Consider the following 23,108-nt stretch of genomic DNA (forward strand, 5'->3'; position numbering starts at 1 on the left):
ATGCATATCATCCATAAAGTTTGAGAGAAGATGTACAGATAACATCTGAAATAGAATCAGAAAATAATCAACCTGAAGATGTAAGAGATGGCCTCCTAGACACAATCTTTCTTTTTTACAGCTGCTCCAAGACAGTGCATTGAACTTTACTTTGATGAAAAGTACTCTATTGAACCGTCTTGGGAGTGCAAATTTGATCATATTGAAGTTCGAGATGGACCTTTTGGCTTTTCTCCAATAATTGGACGTTTCTGTGGACAACAAAATCCTCCTGTCATAAAATCCAGTGGAAGATTTCTATGGATTAAATTTTTTGCTGATGGAGAGCTGGAATCTATGGGATTTTCAGCTCGATACAATTTCACACCTGGTAAGTAAGTACTTAAAAAAAAAAGCTTTCTTTTTCTTCCTCATTTTTCTATCTTCATAGTACAGAATCTTTTGTAAGACATTATACTTTCTCAGAGAATGTTCCAGTTCTATTTAAAACCAAATCTACAGTGCTTTTTCTTTTCCCTACACAAATTCTGAAAGGAAAAGATGTTTTCCTTAAAACAGCCTGTACTAGCGGTAAAGAGTAGTGACTCAAGGCTCTAAATGGGCATCAGCCACACCATCAAGTGGACTTTTGTTATGATGGAATGTGTAGTTGGAGAGACAGTCTGTGATAAGGAAACTAATTATACACAGGAGCTCAATAAACTTGAAAAGACAATTGTAGTATTGTAACATATATCCCCCAAAATGATCTTTGGGGAACTTGAATCAAAAGTTCATTTGTTCTGAAAATTACCGTGTTTCAATCAAATAGATCCTACTTTACCAAGTAGTCTACTCTTTGCAGGAAAGCAGATTCTTAAGAGTTTTAATGAAAGGAAAACTGAGACCTGTAGCAGCCAAATACTCATTTACAAGGTCTTGCAGTCTATATCAGTTTTCCTTTTAACTTGCTAGAATTAAAAAGATTCTGTGTTGTTGACTGGCCCACTTGATTAAGAGTTTTCATTCAGTACAATAAAAATAGATTATCACATTTTTTCACTGCAAGAACACTACATGCATTAATTTAAATGGAAAAATGATTCAAATTATGTAAAGCCCATTTTTTATATAGTTTTTTTCTGTTTGTAGGTATTGTTTTATTTAAGTTAGGCAATAGCATAATTTGAAATATATGTAAAGTTTGTTGAAGTTTGTATTCCATGTTAAAGAAGTAACATCTAAATAGGGCTTTGATATTCAGTTAAAAAACTAAAATTTTAAAAATTATTAATATAAGTTTAATGATGACTTTCATTATGACATGGTGTATGTTAAATCAAGTATTAACTGTGGCATATATATTAGCTTTAAGCATTAGGAATGTTTTTAATAATATCACTAAAGGATTGTGGTTTTAATTATGCTTTGCTGATAATGGATTACTCACAGAAATCATGGGTATTTCATGTGCTACAATCAAACTAATTTGAGGTATTCCCAAAAGGTACACGTTAGCTTAATTTGTTTGTCAGATTATTAGTGCTAGAGTTGTAAATAGAAAGGTAGGTATTTTTTTCTTAACTGATAATTTTGAATATAACCTGTACCTAGAGACAGTGACATACGGCATGGTCTAGGCTTCGTAAGTTATATTTTCATTCTGGGTTTGGTGATCATGAAAATAATGTCTTGGATTTAAAACTGTGGTTTCACAAAGAATGTAGTGTCAACTGTCATGCTTTATCAACATAAGCAATGCTATCCATGTTTGTGGCTCTATTTGAGATGACATAAATGGTGGCACTCAATCTGTTCTTCCAGGTTTTAAAAAGCCTTTTTGTTCCCTGGGTTTTGTTCTTTGCTTTTTGTTTCTTTAGAGCCACCATACTGCATTTATAGAATGGGATTTCGCTGCTGCGAACAACTGAATCAGAACGGAACTCTTGGAGATTTTTCCATGAAGTAGGACAGGTTAAGGATGGGCTGAGGCTTCTATTTTTACTCAGATCAACTAGAGCAGAACTTCTGGGGAAACCTTCATTTGGCATATGAGGGAAAGCTAGGACCATAAAAAGGAGACTTGGAAAACTTACATGACAGCAAAAGTTGACGTTGTGTGGCCCAAGGCCATTGCCTGAGTGACATAACTATCTACACCTCTTCTAGAAAGAGGCAGTATTGAGGAAGCCAATTACTTATTGAAATAGGAAGTGGGAAGGGATTAGTAATAATTTAGATAGCATTTAGGGAATCTGAAGCCAGGCAGGCTATAGTTGTCATTTTGGCTTAATTTTTATTTAGTAGTGTCATTCAACTGGTGACCTGGGGAAATGGAGGAAGAATTTCTCAAGTCAGCTTAATGATTTATGTTATAAAGCATTGCGAGAATTGCCAGGGCTCTGCAGTGCACTCACATTGGAGATGAAATTCCGCCTACCAATTCATCTTAGAGAGATGATGGTCTCCAGGACAGCTGCGAGGAGCACTGAGTTTGAAACCAGATCTGACTTCCAGTTCTGGCTTTTCTTTTCTTTGCATCATGTAAATTTTGAACATAGTCCTTCATATTTTATCTCTCAATATTTTTAATTATAAAATAAAAATAATATTGAGCAACTCACAGAATTGTTTGAAAGACAATTAACAAATGCATATTTATGAATTTCTTGAGTGCCTGTAAGATCTCAACTATCGATAGCTGTTGTTTTTATTAGTTTGATCATGTGCTTTTTAAAAACAAAGCATGCTTGGTACAGGTTATTGGGAAAACAGGTGTCTCAGACTTAAAAACAATTCCTGAAATTTTTAAGTGGGTGCAAAAAATTCCTACCTATACTATGTCACTTTTTTTAGTCTATGAAATTTAGTTACTTTAGATGAGCCCAGACTTCCAAGTAGGAGGTATAGTTATTTCTAATGTCAGTCATAGAAAATGTCAAGGCAGTAATAGCAGCAGAAAGGCCTGGTGGTCCCTATTATTTTAATGAATTTATCACAATCTGGAATCTAGATGTAATCTCGCAGTCTCAGAAACATTATGTAAACACATTGAGAGTGTACTCATCTCTTAGAAATGAATCACATTTGCCAAGCTAAGGGGAATGAATATACATATATACACAATATTTATACATACGTATACATACTAAATACACATATACATTTTCATTAAGAATTCTGAGTATTACAAAGTCCTTTCTTCCTGCAAGCAAACATACCTGGGTGCACAGATTAAAATCAAAACACTACATAGTAGTATGGAATCCAGGTATTGAAGTTTAGATGTATAGCATGCATATTTCATAAATATTGAACCAAAGCTTTGATAATTCATCTTCCTAACACAGATTGTTTCTTCCAATGGTGATTTAGCCCCCACACAGCTGTGGGTCCCAGTGTCCAGTATCCTGGTTCCATCTTGCCTGACTGGCAAACTAATTTGTGTAGGCTTTTATCGCCAAAATTTTTTTCTATTTCCTTGTATCTGAGTCTATGACTTTCTTTCCCACTGAACTTAAAATAATAGCCTTTCAGTCCGAAGCTCTTGCTCTTCATAGTAGCTGTGCTTCTGAATTCCCGTTTGTACATGGGAACAGCCCAACTGGAGGTCCAGCATGGTTGTGGAGGATGGGGAGACAGAGCGAGAGAGAATAGAAATGGGCTTAAAGGAGGCCCTTCTTTTTCTCCTGGCACATTTTGATGAATCCTCACTTTTTGGTTTGCTGACGGTTATTTTTACAGACTGTGTCATTACCCAGGTCCACAGTGCAGCGATGAATCACCTAGGATTATAGTCTAGCATGCATAAGAAGGATTGTGAGATTGAGCAGTAATCAAGGAGAAATCAGCTGGTTCAAATCCTGGGGTCTGCAAAGGATAAGAGTGAGACTTGTAGAAGGGCCAGGGGGCACAGAGCCTTGTGAGCACCTCGTGGACGATGCCCTGAAGAGCTCTCTTCTTTCTGTGTACTGAGCCTCTCCTCTGCAATATGCTATCCCAGTTCAGAAAAAGAAATAAGTGCAGAATCACCAAGAATGTTAAAAGTTACACCACAGAATATTTGATAACTCAAACAATTTAATAAAAAATAGAAGCCATATCAAAAGTGTCTATTGTAATAGAATTATATTGTTTTCTCATTTAAAAAGAGTCTTTAAACAAGTTTTAAATCAAGTTTGGTATATAAAATCAAATGACTAGAAAATATGTTGTGATAAAAGCAATTTAAAACAATAACGGTTACTTCAGATAAGGGATAGCAGGACGAGGGGAATGAGGAGGATTTTAGAGGCCAAGATGGAGTAAAAATTGACTCAACTTTATTGATAATGCTTTAATTTTTGAAAAGAATAAGATATTTTGGTATTACTTGTATAAATTATTTAACATCAAAAAAAGAAAAAATAGAAAAGACTATACTTGATAATTTTTAATGAATTTTTAGAAGAGGGAATACCACTTTCCATATTTCACAGACTTTTTTACTCAAACTAAGAATGCCTTTTGAGCAGAATATAACACTTCCCTGCAGCCAGCTGCCTTGCCTAAATTTTCTTTGCACTTGAAAATATAAGGAAGAAAATGTAACAGTATCTACTGTACTCCTCATTCCACTGGCATGACCCAGGCCATTCAGATGCTCTGCTCCTGGAGAAGGTAGCCCTTCCAGTCTCTTTAATGACAGGTATCTTTTGTTGGTCTTATGATTTACTTCCTGGGGGGGAGATTTTCTGTCATTTACAGACATAGAATGGGATGTTTATGGACTTTTCCTTTTTCGATGATAGTTTTCCTGTACTAGTTTTAAGGAACAAAGTTACACACATCCCACTGGAGCAATTGAAATTAAGGAATAGACCTCAAAGTACCAAATAGGTGAGGACTGAGTTAGGCATTGACATTGAAGTGAGTGGAGTTATTAAATAGATTGAAATTATTACGATACTTTGTCCTTAAATAGCACCTTTCATCTGGGCAGCTCAAAGTGTTTTAGGGACTTTCTGTCCAACTCCTAGCCACCTCTCAAGCTGCATGCTTGATGGACTTCAAAGGCAAAGGGAGAAATACACTGCACTGCAGTGATTTAAATGGAGTGTTTTAAACGGATTTCTATGCATATTAAATGAAATACATTATTAAAATAAAATATTGTCATGGATTTAATGTTATTTCAAATACTCGGTGCAATGTTTTTCCTCTTTGGATCAGAAATGTGAATATATGTGTATTAACCATTTTGAAAGTTTCTAAATTTTCTTAGCTAGATAATCAGAGTTCTGATAGGTGCTCTGGTAAGTAAGAAAAAAAACTACGTATTATTTATTTAACAACTGAAGTTTCATTTAAATTTTGCACAAAAATATGAAAAAATAGAAAGTTTTAAAGGCTAAGATTAAAAGAAGACTTTTTCCTTTTTTTTTTTTTTTGACATCTCACTCTGTTGCTCAGGCTGGCGTGCAGTGGTGCGATCTTGGCTCACTGCAACCTCTGCCTCCGGGTTTCAGTGATTCTCGTGCCTCAGTCTCCCGAGTAGCTGGGATTCCAGGCATGCACCTCCACGCCTGGTTGATTTTTATATTTTTGGTAGAGATGAGATTTCATCACATTGGCCAGACTAGTCTTGAACTCCTGGCCTCAAGTGATCTGCCCACCTCAGCCTCCAAATGCTAGGATCACAGGCGTGAGCCACCACATCCAGCTAAAAGAAGGACTTTGATTTTTTTTTCCACATAAAAATAAAAGATTGAAAAAATTTAGGTCAGTATGTGTTGTCTTTTTAACTATGACTTGGCGCAAAAGTACTTGGGGATTTGCCATTACCTTTACCTTTAATGGCAAAACTGCAATTACTTTAGCACCAACCTAAATGTTATATTTATACTACTGACTCAAAATATTCTCCTTTCAGCCCTAGCAGAGGCTCTTAAATGGAAAAGGTAGGGAGCACAATCGCATTTATTCTTGAGGCATATTTTTCAAGAAATGAATTTAAAAACTTGAGAATCACAGCACCGAGGAAATTACCAATGTGTGACAAGGTGCGGTGGCTCATGCTTGTAATCCCAGCATTTTGGGAGGCTGAGGCGGGTGGATCACCTTAAGTCAGGAGTTCGAGACCAACCTGGCCAACATGGTGAAACTCTGTCTGTACTAAAAATACGAAAAAATTAGTCGGGCGTGGTGGCAGGCGCCTGTAATCCCACCTACTGGGGAGACTGAGGTGAGAGAATTGCTTGAATCCGGGAGGTAGAGGTTGCAGTGAGCTGAGATCATGCCACTGCACTCCAGCCTGGGCAATAGAGTAAGACCCTGTCTCGAAAAAAAAAAAATAGAAAAGAAAAAGAAAATTATTGATGTATTGATATTTTTGAATAATGAAGATATTCATGTGAAGGTGATTTCCTCCATCTCCCACTTTTCCGGCCAGTCCGTGACTTGACTGATCTTATCTGTATAATAGTGGGCTCAGGAAGAGGGATGAGGAATGAAGAGAGAGACAGCAGTCTTGTTTAGTCTAGGTGGGTGTTCAGGAGAAAAGCTGAGAGTGGGAGAGAAAATTTCCAGGATTAGCTCCCATCTGTGCAGAGAATATTGAAAGCAGTGGCAAAGGAAAAGGAAGATTTTTAAGAAGTTTCCCATAAAGAAAGAGTGTCTTCCGGCCGGGCACGGTGGCTTACGCCTGTAATCCCGGCACTTTGGGAAGTTGAAGCTGGCAGATCACGAGGTCAGGAGATGGAGACCATCATGGCTAACACGGTGAAACCCTGTCTGTACTAAAAATACAAAAAAAATTAGCCGGTCATGGTGGCGCATGCCTGTAGTCCCAGCTACTTGGGAGGCTGAGGCAGGAGAATCACTTGAACCCGGGAGGCAGAGGTTGCAGTGAGCCGAGATCATGCCATTGCACTCCAGCCTGGGCCACAGAGCGAGATTCCATCTCAAAAAGAAAGAAAGAAAGAAACAAACAAACATAAAAAGGTAGAAAGGTGTCTTCCTCATCTTGTGTCCTGGAGAGGTGGAGAAAAGAAGAGTACTTAAGTGTGTTTATATTTATTTATCGGCTAATCGTGGGACTATGTTTTAAATACAGTACATCTGAGATTGGAACACATGGGGTCCTAGATATATTTCCATTATTAATACATGTTTTCCTTAGATTAGAAAAGACCTTGGAATTTATTTCCTTCAACCTTTCTACTTAAAAATCAAGAAAGCAGAGTGCTAGAGAAAATATGTACCTGTAAATATTGAATTACTGCTTGTGTATCAGTTATATAAGCACGGTGCTGATACACCTTCTACAGAGTGTTGAGATTATAACTTTAATTACATCACATACTGCAAGTAATTTTAGTACAGTTATATTAAGAAATTTATTTAAGGGATAATACTATATCACCCGTGTTTCGCCATTAATTGATACATTAATTTAAAATTCATCTTTTCCATGTTGTTTGAAATGTTTTTCCACTCGCAATGTCCAAAGAAATGATGGTTTCTCGTCTCTTCTTCTACCTCTATTGTAAAATTGTGCCTTCTCCACCCATCTGAACCTGAAGTGCATGATTCATTTCCTGTTTTTCTCAAATACCTGTTATTACTGACATAGTCTTCTGTGTGTACCGTGCTCTCATTAGTTGAAACTTGTGGCTCACATGTTAAATACTGAAGGGGAAAACTTTATTTCTCCTAGATCTCCCATGAATTTTCTTTTTTTTCTTTTTCTTTTCTTTTTTTTTGAGGGAGTTTTGCTCTTGTTGCCCAGGCTGGAGTGCAGTGGTGCAATCTCAGCTCACCACAACCTCCTTCTCCCGGGTTCAAGTAATTCTCCTGCCTCAGCCTCCCTAGAAGCTGGGATTACAAGCATGCACCACCACGCCCGGCTAATTTTGTATTTTTAGTAGAGACAGGGTTTTTCCATGTTGATCAGGCTGGTCTTGAACTCCCGACCTCAGGTGATCCACCCGCCTGGGCTTCCCAAAGTGGTGGGATTACAGGCGTGAGCCATCGTGCCTGGCCGATCTCTCACGAGTTTTCCTGCTCCCTAACACCCAGGTCTCTTTGGGTTTTTCCTGTGATGCCAGTTCCTTTCCCTCACCTCCCACTCCATCCCTCTATTCAGGGCTGCTGATCCCAGCAATACACAGGAAAGACACTTAGTTGCAGCAGAGAAATGAGCTCTTTCCATGCACATTCAGATTCCCCAGAGCAGGGCTCCATCCACAAGTGGACTGTTGACTAATCTACAAAAAGTTGTTTTATGCACTGGTAGAGGCCTTGCTTGGGTCATTCGTAAGATTACCTCTATGTCGAATCCCATCATCAAATGACCAGCACCCACAATCCTCACTAAATTTCCCTAAAGATGAAATGTATCACTTGACAAGAGAAAAACTCAAGAAACCTGACAAAAACAAAACAAATAAATAATTCATATACTCAATCTCCTTTTTTCATGTGTCTCAATGTCTTTAGTTACTGGGCTTCTTGGTAAAATCTCCTGAAATCTCTGACCAACATTTAACTCGTTATCGTATTCAAGAAACATGCTTTTCAAATTACTAAAGCCCTGTATATTTTTCCTAAGAAAATATTGACAAGTCTATTTATTCTCCTAAACATTTCCTTTCATAACAATTTGCAGACAATTTGAGGCTTATTTTTATTTAATTATTTGAAAACTAAATCAAGGAATTACAAACAACCCACAGTGTTCTTTGTCTTGACCAAAACATTTTTCCTATTTTATAATTTGCATGCCATTATGACTACTTGAGTATAATTCATGTTAATATTCTTAAAGTGAATGCACAGAAGACCTTGATTTCTGCTAGGTGATGTTAGCCACTTATTTAACAACTGTCTATGGATCCACTATGCTAACACTGTAGAAATACAGTGTCTGCAATACCCTAGCTTTCATACAATGAGTTCATAGTCTGTTAAAAACTAGAAGTCATGTATAGTAGCCAGATAATGTACCCTCCCCACAAGATGTCTATGCCCTAATTTCTGGAATCTATGAATATGTCAAGTTCTATGGCAAAGAGACGTGAAGGTGGAAAGTTGTATTAATAATGCTAATAAGCTGACTTTAATAGAGGGAGATTATCTTGGATTCTCTGGGAGGACCCAGTGTAATTACAAGGCTTTCTCAGTGTGGAACGAAGGAGGCAGTAGATGGGATTTAAGAAAGACTCCAGCTGCTATTGTGGGCTTTGAAGATGGATGAAGTGGCACCAAGCGAAAGAATGTGGACAACTTCTAGAACGGAAAAGACCAGGCATGACTTGTCCCCTAGAGCCTCCAAGAAAAGAAACACAGCCCTGCAAATGCCTTGATTTTTAGGCCAGTGAGACCCATTCAGATTTCTGACATCAGAACCGGAGATAAATTCTTGTTGTGTATTAAGTTTCTAAGTTGTGGTACTTGTTAAAGCAACAAATAAGAAACAAATACTTGATTTTATTTCCTAAAAGTGAAGTGCTACAGTAAAATAAATAAATAAAAACCTTAAAATTTGGAAATAGTTTTGGAATTAAGCAGTTGACAAAAGCTGGAAGAATTTTGAGAAGCTTGTTAGAAAAACGTCTATATTGCCTTAAACTTACGGTTAGTAGAAATATGAATCTTACTGACTCTGGCACAAGGACACAGAAGGAAGTGAGAAGCATGGTAGAGAAAACATGCATGTCTTAAAGAATACCTAAATCTTCATCAACAGGCTATTTGTGGAAGTATGAAGTTTATAGGTGCTGATGACGACAGCTCAACAGAAAATGAGATATGTGTTTGGAAACCGACAGAAAGGGTGTATCTGTTATGTTGAATCAGAAAGCTTAGTAGAATTATATCCTGGAGCTATATGGATAAATAAAAAAGCAGAACATTATGCAATTAACTTGGATATTTAACTTTAAGGAATTTATTGTCAATTAAAATTTAAGCCCTCCTTGGATGAGATTGGAAAAGCATGCCCTAGAGAATAAACTGAGCTGGACAACTTTTTGCTGATCCCCTGGAAAGATCAAAAGATCAGAGAATTCAGTCTCACAAAAGGCTCTTTGAAATGATTAGGAGTGTGACTCATAATGCTCTTCAGTCAGTCATCTCAGCAGAATCCAAAAATAGGATGAGATTATCTAGAAGAAAAAATTCTATGAAGAAAATCTTTGGCTAATGGAGTGAATCTGAGGACATACACAGGAGACACACATGGTTCTTGAGAATGTTACATCAGCATAAACGTTGCCATCTTGAACTAAAGGAGACAGATATAAAGGTTGAAATGGAAAAAGGGTGTCAGAACTTTCAAATGCCTACAAGCAAGAAACATGCTGATGTAACTATTCAGCTGCAGGTGTGCTACTGTGTCAGTAGGCTGACTCAGAAAGCAGGAACCTCAAGTCCAGAGGGTGGGGAGTTAAGTCCAGAAGGTAGAGCTCAAATGACCAAGTACAATCTCAGCCCTTGAAAGCAACTGGAATTTGTCAACTGTATTTCAAAACTGCTTGGAACTGGTGAATTTCTTTCTTTCTTTTTTTAATTCTTCTATTTTTTCTTATTTTGAGCAGGAATGGCCGTAGATGTTTTTGTTTGCCTGCCCTACCATTGTGTTTTTGGAGCAGGTAACATATTTCTTGAATTTTATGGTTCAATGATGGAGAGAAATTGTGTCTCAGAGTGGATCATGCCCAGAGTCTCACTCATACCTGATTTTAATGATGTAGATGGTGTGATGTGGGACTTTTGAGCTGATGAAATTTGGACTTTTGAGTTGATGCTGTTGAGACTTATGGGCAACATGGGATGGGTGAATTTATTTCATCTGTGGGGTTGATACAAATCTTGGGGGCCAGATTTAGGATTGGTGGGAAGAAAAATGACACATAATGGTATCTGCGTTTTAAGTCTGGAGCCTGTGAATATGTTACGTTACATGGCAAAAGGAAATTAATGTTGCATCAAGTTGACTTGATGATAGGGACATTATGCTGGCTTTTCTATGAGGGCTCAGTGTAATATAGGCAGCCTTCAGTATGGAACAGGGAAGTAGAAGTGTCAGTGCCAGAAGGCACAATGTGAAAAAGACTCAAATGATCTCCGTTGGCTTTGAATATGGAAAGGCCCATTAGCCATGGAATGTGGGAAGTCTCTTGATGCTGAAAAAGGCAATGGAAACATTCTCCCCTAGGGCCTGTAGTAAGGAACACAGCTCTGCTAAAACTGTGATTTTACCTCAGTGAGATACATTTCAGCCTTCATATCACTTTGAGGAGTGATACAGAATGTAAATAAACGATGTAAGGTTTTACTGGTGGGATGGATGGAAAACATAATAATTTGGGTCTACCAGTCCAAACTTTGAAAACACCTTCGTTCCAAATGCACCAAATGCAGGATACACAGTTCCCCCTTCTGGACTTTCCTACACTTAAATGAAAAATCTGTATCTAGATAACTGTATGTGTATGTCTTTTTATATCATTTGATTTTATGTGAATGCCATTTTTATGCATAAATGTGGCTAAAATCCCAACAGAATAACTTGCAATCCTTCCCAAAGATGTGCATGGGACAGTGGCATTTTTGTTTGTGGCAATAATAGCTATTTGTAGAACCTGGCACTCTTTAAGGCTCTGCCTCTTCATGGCATATTTGCCTGATGCCTTTGCTTCAAAAGAGCTATGCTGTCTGTTCTCACTTGCTCAGCTGGCTCGCTTCCCACCATTCCACAGCTCTGCTGACTTGCTTGAAATTCAGCTTCAGTGTGTCCTCACGGCATTTTCCCTTTCCAGCTACCTTCATACACCTCACTTCCACTATACTACCCCAAGAATCACAGAGTGATTACACTAAAGTATGACTGTTCACAATCAGCAGGGAAATATAGTTGACTTTTTAAAGCAGGAGGATATATTAGTCATAAATATGTCCAAAGCAGGAACACGAGAGAACTATAGTTGACTTTTTAAAGCAGGAGGATATATTAGTCATAAATATGTCACTTCTGTTTTCTATTAATCACACCCAAAATCAGAAGACTGTTCTATTCCCTGGGAACTTTTCTTCAGAAATTTGCACTTCAAAGTCCCAAGAGTTTTCTGTAAGTAATTCAGAGAGAAATGCAGTTTTACAGGTGTGATACAAAAATCAGTGCTACCTTAAAACATTCTCTGACCTCTTGTTTTGCTTGCCCATACAGTCTGAAAGGAATGCGTACTTCCTTTGGCAAATTTGGCGGGCAAACAAAGTAGAATTTGTGGAATGGTCGGTGGCTGTCCTGATGAAATAGGAAGGCACAGATGAGGGTTGCCATGGCAAACACAAGTAAGATCTAAAACAGAGAGGATTTCCATGGGCATAAAATGAACTGGCCTTCCAGAGATCTGCTGTTGTAAATAATAGGTTAACTGGTGGGAAAATTATTTCTAGCTTTTTTGCATGTGCACATGACTTTCTTCTAATAATTATCCTCAAGTAATATTTGCATCTCAATTTTAAATAAAAAAAGATTATTAAAAAATACAAATATGCTTATTTTCTGTTTACAAGTGTTTTACCTTTGACATTATTTCAATTTTGTCCATTTTATTCTTTCACTTATGTAAGCAGGGGCTATGCATCTGGTTTGTTTTTTTTTTTTTTTTTTTTTTTTTTTTTTTTTTTGAGATGAAGTCTCACTCCATTGCCTAGGCTGGAGTGCAGTGGCATGATCCCGGCTCACTGCAACCTCCACCTCCCAGGTTCAAGTGATTTTCCTGCCTCAGCCTCCCCAGTAGCTGGGACTACAAGAGCACGCCACCATGCCCAGCTAATTTTTTGTATTTTTTTAGTAGAGATAGGGTTTCACCATATTGGCCAGGCTGGTCTTGAACTCCTGACCTCATGATCCACCCACCTTGGCCTCCCAAGGTGCTGGGATCACAGGTGTGAGCCACCGCGCCCAGCCACATCTCTTTTATTGACAACTCCTAGGCTGTGCCTCTTCCAGGGTCTCCTGCTTGCTCCTTCTCTTGGCTCTGAATCAGCATTGTATCTTTTGACCCAGTCAGCCCCAATCTTTATTTTTTTGGTTTGCTCTCACATTTTCTGGAAAAAAATCCAGATACAGTTTCTATCTGAACTGTTTATGAGCCTTCAGCGTAGGAGATATGTAGTGATTATACGAATAGACAGGGTATTTAGTTTCCTGTTAAACATGCTGGCACTGACATTTATGTTCATTGTGCTAGACTTTTCAGTCTCTAGCTTGAATTGGAAATAGCTTTCTATTCTAACAACAATGTATATATTCTCTTCTAGACTGCAAAGTAATACGCCATACGGGCCAACTCTTAATTTAAGATAATATGGTTATAAACATGTGATTTCCTCTGTTGTTTGCAGTATCTCACATTTAGTGTGTGGTTTGGATGAAATATTATTTTATACCATGTTCTAGAAAAGTATCTCAATGATTTGAAGTTATTTTCACTGTAACCTATACTTCCCCAGAAGGGAAAAATATTACTAATCATTTGGGGCCATACTTGACTATACACATTCCACTAAAAAGAATTTTTTTTTAGTTTTGCCATTAAAATATGTTGCATGATGCTCAGTTGTTTTGAGACATACCGACCAGATTTCAAATCGTTGTGATCTATTTGTGAAGGTCTTCAGTTTTTCATATTTGTATAAACTTAGATTTTTAATTTCGTATAATATTAAATATTACTATCATATATCATTTATTTTTCTAGACTGTATATGTTATATGTACAATAGTTGCATGAAACATAGTTAAACATGGACTACAGTGCTAGGTTGTCTGAGGTGGAATTCTGGCACAGCCACTTTCTGGCTATGACTTTGAGAAGCAGCACTCAATCTCTCAGAGCTCCAGATTTCTCATGGGATCAGCACCTGACAGATAGCATTATGGATTTTGCTACCTAATGATACAGTCAGGCTACTGGTATTACTTCACAGGTGGTCAGATGAGATCACATTGAAACCTCTGCTTCATCGTTTCATAGATTCATTCAACAACAAGTTACTAACCCAGACTTGGTCATTAAATTCTTACCATACACAAATGTTGAGATGTTAGAATAGTTGAGATGCAGCATCTGCTGTTGAGCTTACAGTGTGTTTATACCCAGTTTGGTGAGCGCCATGGCATGTGCGTAATGTGGGGTGCACCTGGAGGAGAAGTGGGTAACATTTGATGTCACATAAGACCTGTGCTTCAGTGCTGCTTCCCACAGAGCCCTCACTGTGTCCTCAGGATGGATGAGGTGTGTGGCGTGCTCATGTGGCCACAGCTCCATCACACCCTTGTGAAGTGCACTGCAATCAAACATTCTTTCTCTATATGGACACCAGGCTTCCTGAAAACAAAAAACAAACAAACAAAACCCAACAACCTCGGTTTACATCTTTAAATTTCCAGTGCCTCATCAGTGTTTAGCCACAACTGATGCGTAATGAAATTTACCTGAATGACTGTCTAAATGAGTCAATGAATGAATAAATGAATAAAATGAAATAAAGCATGTAGAATGAGTGAGACACCAGATACGAAAAAATCTGTCCATGCGTATCTGGTAGTCAAGACCATTTGAAAAGTAGGTGTGTAACTTTGAAAGGAGAGGAGGTTAGATAAGACTGAAGTCTGATTCAGATTATGAACAACTCTGGAAATCATGCCAGTGATTCACACATAATTTTAGAAAATGTGGGAAGTATATTAATGTTTTAAATTGAATAGTGATGTTTGACACCTCTATTGTAAGAGTGCGATTTATCAGAATGCGGATGATGAATTGAGTAGAGAGAGAATAAAGGAACAGAAAAATAAGACGATTAAAATATAATTAAAAATGATGCAAGTAAGAAATTGTTAGAAGCAATCTTACAGTAGTGTCTGTGACAATGTAGTGAAAGAAGAAACTTGGTATCAATAAAATTTAGTGAGATTAAGTCTGTGTGTTGAGAAAGAGAAGTAGAAATGACTGTGGCTGCTGTTCTTAGTAATTTGGTGATTGGTTAATGTCATGTATTTTGCTGGAGAAATAAAAGAAAGTTGTTTACTTTTAAAGATGTTTCAAGAGATGTAACAACGAGATACCTTTGTGAGCATGTCAGATGTTTAGAACTGAAACAGAATAGTGACCAGGAAAGGTGGAGAGAGGAGCTTATTGGAGAACTAAGTACAAAACTCCAACTACTAAGGCATCCACATATTAAAATAGAACATTATATGAGTTCGAGCTAATACTCTTGTCTAAGCAAATTAGAACACAATGTTGTGTATTTTGGAATTTTACATTTTATTGAGTCCTAGCCTCTTATCTTACAAACAATCTTAGCAAGTTACCAGTTGGCATCAGTGTTTTTGGGGGGGATAGGCAGACTGACCCTAAAAACACACTTTATATTTTAAGGTAAGGGAAGAGTTTTTCTTTTGTCGCATGCTTGCAGCCTTCTCCTGCAGAGGGACATTTTTTTCTGAATTATGGCGGTAACTACTTTCCTGAGGCTGGTTACCAAAAAAGGAGCTTTCTTGGTCTACTTCTGAAAGGCACAAAGGTACACGTGAGCTACACTGCATGTGAAATGACCAGATCATATACTAATATTTGGTTTAGTAGTTCATTTTTTTTCCTATATAACTTTGTCATTCTTCCTTTGAGGAATGGCCTCATTTATTTCTACCTACTTTTGAAAATATCATAGTATCTCTGTTATCAGGATGATTTCAGATATCCTGCAAGATTTGAGGAAATATATTTGGTTCAGCTTTTAAAAAGGAGGGTGGTAGAGAAAAGAGTAACTTTTTTTCTATTCATTATTTCCTTGTCATTTAGACAATATTTGCTTTACTCCTTTATCTGTTGTTTGATTCTCTCTGTTAGGATTTTCACTAATTGCAATTGCAAGCCATAGCACAGTAAAGTTAACAATATTAATGACCATTGACTACAATTTAAATAATTGGCATAAGAACGGGTAAAATATTTTGGAAAGTATTTTTGATACATATATCCTACATGTTTACAAAAATAACTTCTTTCTTATCAAACATGTTTGGTTTTCTTTATTAGATTAAAACACCCCCTCCCAAATTTTCCCATAAAAATTGTCCAGCAGAATAGTATGTGATAAATTAGGCACTCAAAATTAATTCAAATGAAATAATGGTATAATGAGGCAGTGATTTCTGCTTTCCAAAAATGCCATTATAAGAAATTCATCTTAATAAAAATAATGAATTATTGAGCTCTTATTGTATGCCAAGTTTGTTCAAAGTACTTTGTATGCATTGTTTCATTTTAGTTTATAGCATACCTATGAGGTATTGTTGCCATCCTTATTTGGGATTAAAAGACTTAAAATGTTTAAATGATGGATCCAGATTCATCTCTCTAGCAAAGCTGAGATTTTTACACATTGAGCTATCCCATTGTCAACAAGTAAATGCCTATTGGCTTCAGGCTTAACTTCTCAAAGACAGCAATTTGTTCAATCTTTGTGATTCTATTGGGGGGATTTCAGTTGTTCTCAGTAATTCTAGAACTTATCTTTGCTTTATGCTCTTAACATCTTTGATACAACATTAATAATTGTCCCTATATCATGATTTAAGCAAAAATTTCCCCTGGATTAAAAAAACCTTAATTATGGTGTTACTGACTTCATCATTGGTGGCATCATCATCATCATCACCACCACCATATTAGCATCTAAAATAATAATCAGTATTAGCAATAACAGTGCTTATAAATTATATCCCATGAGTTTATTTGAAACTCATAACAATAATATTCTTTGTTATCATATATATGTATACATATAATATGTAATATTTACAGTAGGAAAATAATTCCCTCAATCGATGTGTTATCAACTAGTGGAAAAAAAATGAATAACAGTTTCAAATACTGAGGGAATAATTGACTTCAGCCTTCTTTATTTTGAACATTTCCCCCCACAGGCACTACTCTGCATTTTTCCATACCTTAAAACAATTAATTTTGAAATAATATGAAACTTATGGAAAAGTTGCAAATACAGTGCAGATGTCTTCCCTCCCTCTCAGGAAACTTCTGTATACATTTTATTTATTTGTTTTACTAAGTGGAAAAATAGCATCATTCAGCTTTACCTTTTCATTAAACTTCAGAAAGAGCTAAATGTCTTTTTTCTTAGTCACATTTCCTTGGCCATGAATTTCAAAGTGGCACAAGCCCTTCGTGTAGTTGTTGCTGGCAGGTGGCAGAGCATGCGACCTAGTAAAACAAACAGCAGATAAAGGAAAGCAGATTTGGAAACTAAGATGGACCCGTGATTGGGCCATTTCGGGCACGCTCCATCAGTGAGAATAAAGTGTCTTTTTTTGTTTGGTTGGTTTTTTTGAGATGGAGTCTCACTCTATCACCCAGGCTGGAGAGCAGTGGCACAATCTCAGCTCACTGCAACCTCCACCTTCAGGGCTCAAGCAATTCTCTTGCCTCAGCCTCCTGTGTAGCTGGAACTACAGGCACATACTACCATGCCTGGCTGATTATTGCATTTTTAGTAGAGATGGGGGTTTCACCATATTGGCCAGGCTGGTCTCAAACTCCTGACCTCAGGTGATCCACCCGCCTCAGCCTCCCAAAGTGCTGGGGTTGCAGACATGAGCCACCGCACCCAGCCAAAATGGCCTTTCTGAGCTTGATTTCTCATCTGCCAATTGCTCGTTATACTGCTTGATCCAGTTTCTCAAGGATTAAATAAGATGCTGTAAGTGTAACCTGTTCGAAAGGATCCCGTGCAGCTTCTTCTCTCACCGTGGCCCTGTTTATAGACTGGTCTCAAGAAACCATTTCATCCTCCCATCTCAGAAAACACAAGTATAATAGCAAAGTCATTGATCCACAATGCAAATTTTGTTCAATCTTCTCAAGAACCGGGGTTAGGTAATTACTACAAATACCAAAAAAACACATTTCCTAAATATATTTTTTAAACACAGTCTGGCCATCAGCCTGGCTTCAGCTTCCTCCTCTCCATTCCCCTGAAGACCAAAACAGCAGCTAGAAGAATAGTTGTCACCAAAACAGAAACCTGGCAGTTAAATAAACAGCTGTTGTTCTTGAGGCTTGTGCTGCTAATAGGGGCAAGGAAAGAACTCCCTCTTTTGAAAATTACATAGTAGAGTGCTCAAGACTACATGGGTTAGTGGGACTCTGCAAACGGTAGTTAACAGCCTTACATTTAACTATTTGATAGTTGACGTTCACCTGTTCTGCTTAGTGTGTACTAAGATTTTCTTTACTGTACTATCGTGATCATTTCCAATGTCAGTCACTCTACCTGAATCCCTAAAACAAACACTGACTGGTCTCACTAGGAAATTTGCCCTACTTCACCTTACTTTAAACTTTAATCAGCCACAGTCTTTTATCTGAATGGTTGGTTAAGTCTAAGAATATAATTTCCGAGAAGTTCTTTCTTTTTTAAAAAAACCTCTGAATTTCCTGTTGGAGCAAATTCAAGTTTCCTGTTGGGTTATATAATGCATGATTTGTGGAAAATTTCTCTAGGCTACTAACAGGCTTTTTAAGATCTTTATAAATCATCCTCAGTAATTGCCCTCCTATTGCTCATATCGTTGGAAGGATGATCCTTGAAATGTGAGATACTTGACTGGCACTCAGCGATTTGTTTGTTGCAGTGTTTGTTTGCCTTTAATTAGTGCTCTGATAATGTGGATGATGGCTTCTGGTCTAGGTCACCTAACTGCCCGCATGTAGCAAATGGAGAGGAGGAACTGTGGTGAGCCCGTGGGTAGCTTCCATTTCTGCACTTCCTCACTTGTCTGCCAGGCTTTCCTTATCCTCAGTTCTCACCTCAGAATCGTATCTGGTGTCTCAATCATGCAGGTATTATTCTGAGCTAGTGTCCTCACTGGAGAATGTCCCTGTCAACCAATCCTTACTGATGAGGAATTTTACATAATGAGGACTTTTATTCACTCCAGCTAGAGCAATCTGCATTTTAAATGAGGATTCACAAAGACTGAAAACCATACTGTTTTCAAAGGAATTAAATGTGGAGGATATACTTCTAGACTATAAGACAAGCTACAGAGAGGCAGAAACAACTGACCAACAGCATCGCAGTGTTCTTTAGCTCCTATAGTTCATGCATTTATTAACTGGATGTTCATTGAGTACCTACTGTATATTAGGCACTGGAATCAATGGATAAAAAGTCTGTCCCTGTTCTCCAGGAGTAGCAGACAAACAGAAAATATAATTATGGTAAATACAAAGGGCTGTGGTTAAATTTAAGACAAAAAACTTATAACATGTCTTAAACATGCTTGAAAATTTGGATCACAGGGAAAGTTTGCCTCTTCCCATTTTTCTGTTCCTTTCATGTAGATATTACTCTGTTTACAGTCTATACCTTAGGGAGGGTGTCTGCACCTTTCATGTGACAAGAGTTAAAAGAAATAGGTATTTTAGAGGCAAACGAAGAGTTTAGTGGAAATAAGAGAAAGTTATCTCACCTTCAAAGCCCATGTTCTTCTAGACCCTGGATCAAGAACTTGTCCATGTGACCTTAGGAGTCTTTTAGCCACTTAGACCTCCATTTCTCAAAGAGATGTATAGAAGTTTCTGTCATCCAAGAGTGTTGCAGATTCAGTATTTTAAAATTGTAGAATTGTTCACTGCTCCATTAAAACTGCTTTTTGGAACATTCATCCCTTGATTTTTCAAAACAAAATTATATCGTTTTTCCTGTGTTCCTGTTGTATAGATGAATCATCCAAATTTTGGAGTAGTTAAGTGGCTTATGCACATTGATACAACTAATAACTGCAGAGCTAATATCCAAACCCACTCTTTATACCTTTAAATTCTGTATTGTTTCTTTTTACTCATACTGGGATTCAGATTCTTCATGTCATACTCAGTAGAATTTCTCCTTGATACCCAGTTCATAACAACAGCCTTGGGATAAAAGAAATTGGTCATTTATTTTATTAACTTTCTTTTGACATTAAGCAACAGTTTAAATTTGTTAAAGGTCAAGTGGTTGTGAATGCTTGGTGGTACAGTAGGAAAATAATAATAACAACAGACAAAATCTTTTTAGATCATTTATGCTTTATCGCTGTTAGCATCTAAAACAATCCTGGAGGATGAATAATTATTATGAGTATAGCAGAATTTAATTTTCCCTGTTGCTTCAGAATTTTAATGAAAACTTTACAGTTGAGATAAATAGGAAAAAAAAAACTTCCTAAAATTCTAAAGACAACTGTTGAATAAAATTTAAGTGAATGAGTTTGTGCTTCATATTTAACTTTTAACTTTCCAATAGGCTTTATTGAATGGAAAACTGCAATTTACGAAGTCTTAGAGTAGAAGCATTTTTATCCTGGCTAGGGATTCTCTAAGAGAACCAGTAGCACCAAGATGCACTGGAACAGTGCAACGAGAGAGTTCATGCCTTAGAATTTAGAAGCATACAAGCAAAGGGAATGGTTCCCACTTCTCACTAGAAAAATTTCGCAGCTGGAGTCTGGGTGGAGGAGCCTGGGATGACAATAGAAGTGTGCAGGAAGCACTAAGTCAAGCCTGTACTACCACCTCTTGGTTTAACAATAATGTATAAGTTACCTACAAGCCAAGTGGTCACTGCTGAAGCCATCTTGAAAGAACCTGCCCATCCAGGTGGCATATCAGGGAGATGAAACCTAGAGATGTCACAAGACTCATTTTAAGATATCAGTCAAAGAGAATTGGTCAGGAAGGAGTGCAAATTGTTCACATAGCTGTGTCCTCTGATTGAGAACTGTTATGTAATTACCTGCCACTCACAATGTATTCATCTAAAGCCTAGAGTTAACCACAGATATCACCAGCTAAAGGTACAAACTTTTTCTCCTTTGTTTTTAACCTCTTTCTTAGCCAGGGAGTTGCAGAAGATGAGAGGGGTGAGGGAACCAGGAAGAAGAAGGACAGGCTTGTCTCCTTTTTCTTCTGTAGGTATCTCATAGAGATATCTGTCATAGGGGATGGTGATGGGGGAGGGAGAATGTTTTGTGTGACTATTGGCTCTTAAGCAACTTTACTATCAGAAAGTGAGTCCTAAACGGTTTTTGTTGGTGGTGGTGGTGGTTTGTTTTTTAAGAACTGAAAATCTATAGGATCCCCCCAAGCTCTCATTCAAGGACAAGGAAAAGGAAATTCTACATTAGCCAAAGCATATAATTAGAAATAAAGTAATATTGTTATTCTTTGTATACCATAGAGATAAGTTCAGTAAATTAGTTACATATACAACTATATTCCTATATTATAAATAAGAAAATAGAAGCTTGGGAAAGCTAAGAAACTTTGACCCAAAATCAGCCACTTTAAAAATTGCAGCCTAAAAATTTCAGTCTTGTGCAGTCTGACTCTAAACCCTTGCTTTTAACTTCTGTGCAGTTCTTCCTACAAAAATCAAAATGATTCATTAGGTTTAGTCACAGATATTGTCACCGTAAGGAAGAATAATACTTTGACTCAGTTTTTATTTTACTGACCAATGCAATGATTATTTATTCTTGTATCCAGACCGCTTGGCATTCACTTATTTCTCTTACTGCATTTTCTATGGAAATTCAATTCAGAATTCCGAGCTATGTACCAGGAATTCCCTAGATGTTCCCTGCACATATTTATGATGTCCAAACTTGAACTCATTGGCCCCAGATCCCCAAATGAACACCACATTCTGAAGAATACCCCAAGCACAAGTTTTTTCCTGTTTATTGAACAATAGCACAATGTTCTCTTGTGAACAGTAGAGTATTATTATTCTGTTGAACAATAATACTTCTTGATTTATTGAAGGTTAGCACAATATTTACACAGAAATTCAAGTCCATATCATAGGAAACATATTTGACTTATCCTTTTCCTTCTATCTTCAGTCAATCACGGATTCCTGGGGGATCTGCATTCTAAAGCTTCTCATCTGCTTTTCCTTTTCTCCATTCCTACAGGGATTACAGTTGTTTTCATACCCAGTATCTCACCTGGTCAAATTTAATAGCTATCTCCTTTCTTTCAAACATCTTTTCTATTGATGTGGCAGAGTTAGATCAGAGATACACGAAACAAAAATCTGGTTGTATCCATCCCTGGATTAAAATCACTCAGTAGCTTAGTATACCGTTTCTTACCATCACAGTCAAGGGCTTTAACACTCTGATCCCTGTCTGTACAACCAGCCTTCCTTCAGTATCCTCCCTCTGAAACAAGTCCTCCATTCATGCAAAACGATTTGCAATATAAATATTCTGTGCTTTGGTTTACGTTTATCCTGCCTGTGATGTCTTTCTTTTAACTCATTCATTGATACATTTATTAATCAGATAAATATTATGTAATTGTTTTATGTAAGGTTCTACTGTACTGGGTACTGGGAACATGGTGAATATCCAGACCAATGTGGACCTCAGTCTTAAGGACCTTAGTTGGAAATATTAAGTCACATATTTAAGTCATTAATTAAAGTTACAATAAGTGGGGTAAAGGAGAAGAAGAAAATGTATAAGGAGAGTATGACAAGTGTATCTGAACTAACTTATGAGATAAGGATAAGACTTCCCTGAAAAAGAGACTTCAGGTTGAGGTTGATAGGTTGATGGAAGTGAACCATGCAGAAGAATGGTGGATCATGGGCTGGCAGAGAAAGGGGGAGCACCCTGGGCAGTGGAAACAGCCTGTGCAAAATTTTTGCTCAGAGGTGAGAAGCAGCAGGGCACGTCTGGGCTCTAAAAGAAGGTGGTGTGTCTGCAGCATGGGCTGTGCTCAAATACAAGTACCAGAAGGTGGCCTACTTGAGAAATTCTTTCTTTCATGAATTTTCCCTGAATACTACTCCTTGAGTCATTCCGTTCCTTTTACGTCTTCCCTCTTCCAATGTCAAGGCCAAGAAGCTGCCCCATCTCAGTGTTCCCACTGTAAGAGATATGCATGTTTCTTGTTGCCCTCTCACATTGTGTTGTAATTATCTCTTTATGTATTTTTTTTTGTTTTCCTCTCACGACCCTGTGGGATTTCTAAGGAAGTAACCATAAGTCATATGTG

The 23,108-nt window shown here is 37.4% G+C and overlaps 1 protein-coding gene across 10 annotated transcripts in view; it reads left to right on the top strand.

The window, feature by feature from the left end:
* NETO1 (neuropilin and tolloid like 1) overlaps positions 1-23,108 on the top strand; it is a 126,737-nt gene that overhangs the window by 8,781 nt on the left and 94,848 nt on the right. For all 10 annotated transcript variants that reach the window (XR_004029610.1, XR_004029611.1, XM_030810271.1 and 7 more), the window contains exon 4: positions 122-370. Coding sequence is in view for 8 of the 10 variants with exons in the window: in XM_030810271.1 (XP_030666131.1) it covers positions 122-370 (249 nt within the window). In the remaining 2 variants the exon portion in view is untranslated. The remainder of the gene's footprint in view (positions 1-121; positions 371-23,108) is intronic.

This window comes from Nomascus leucogenys, chromosome 4 (assembly GCF_006542625.1).
Source record: "Nomascus leucogenys isolate Asia chromosome 4, Asia_NLE_v1, whole genome shotgun sequence".
NCBI lineage: Eukaryota > Metazoa > Chordata > Mammalia > Primates > Hylobatidae > Nomascus > Nomascus leucogenys.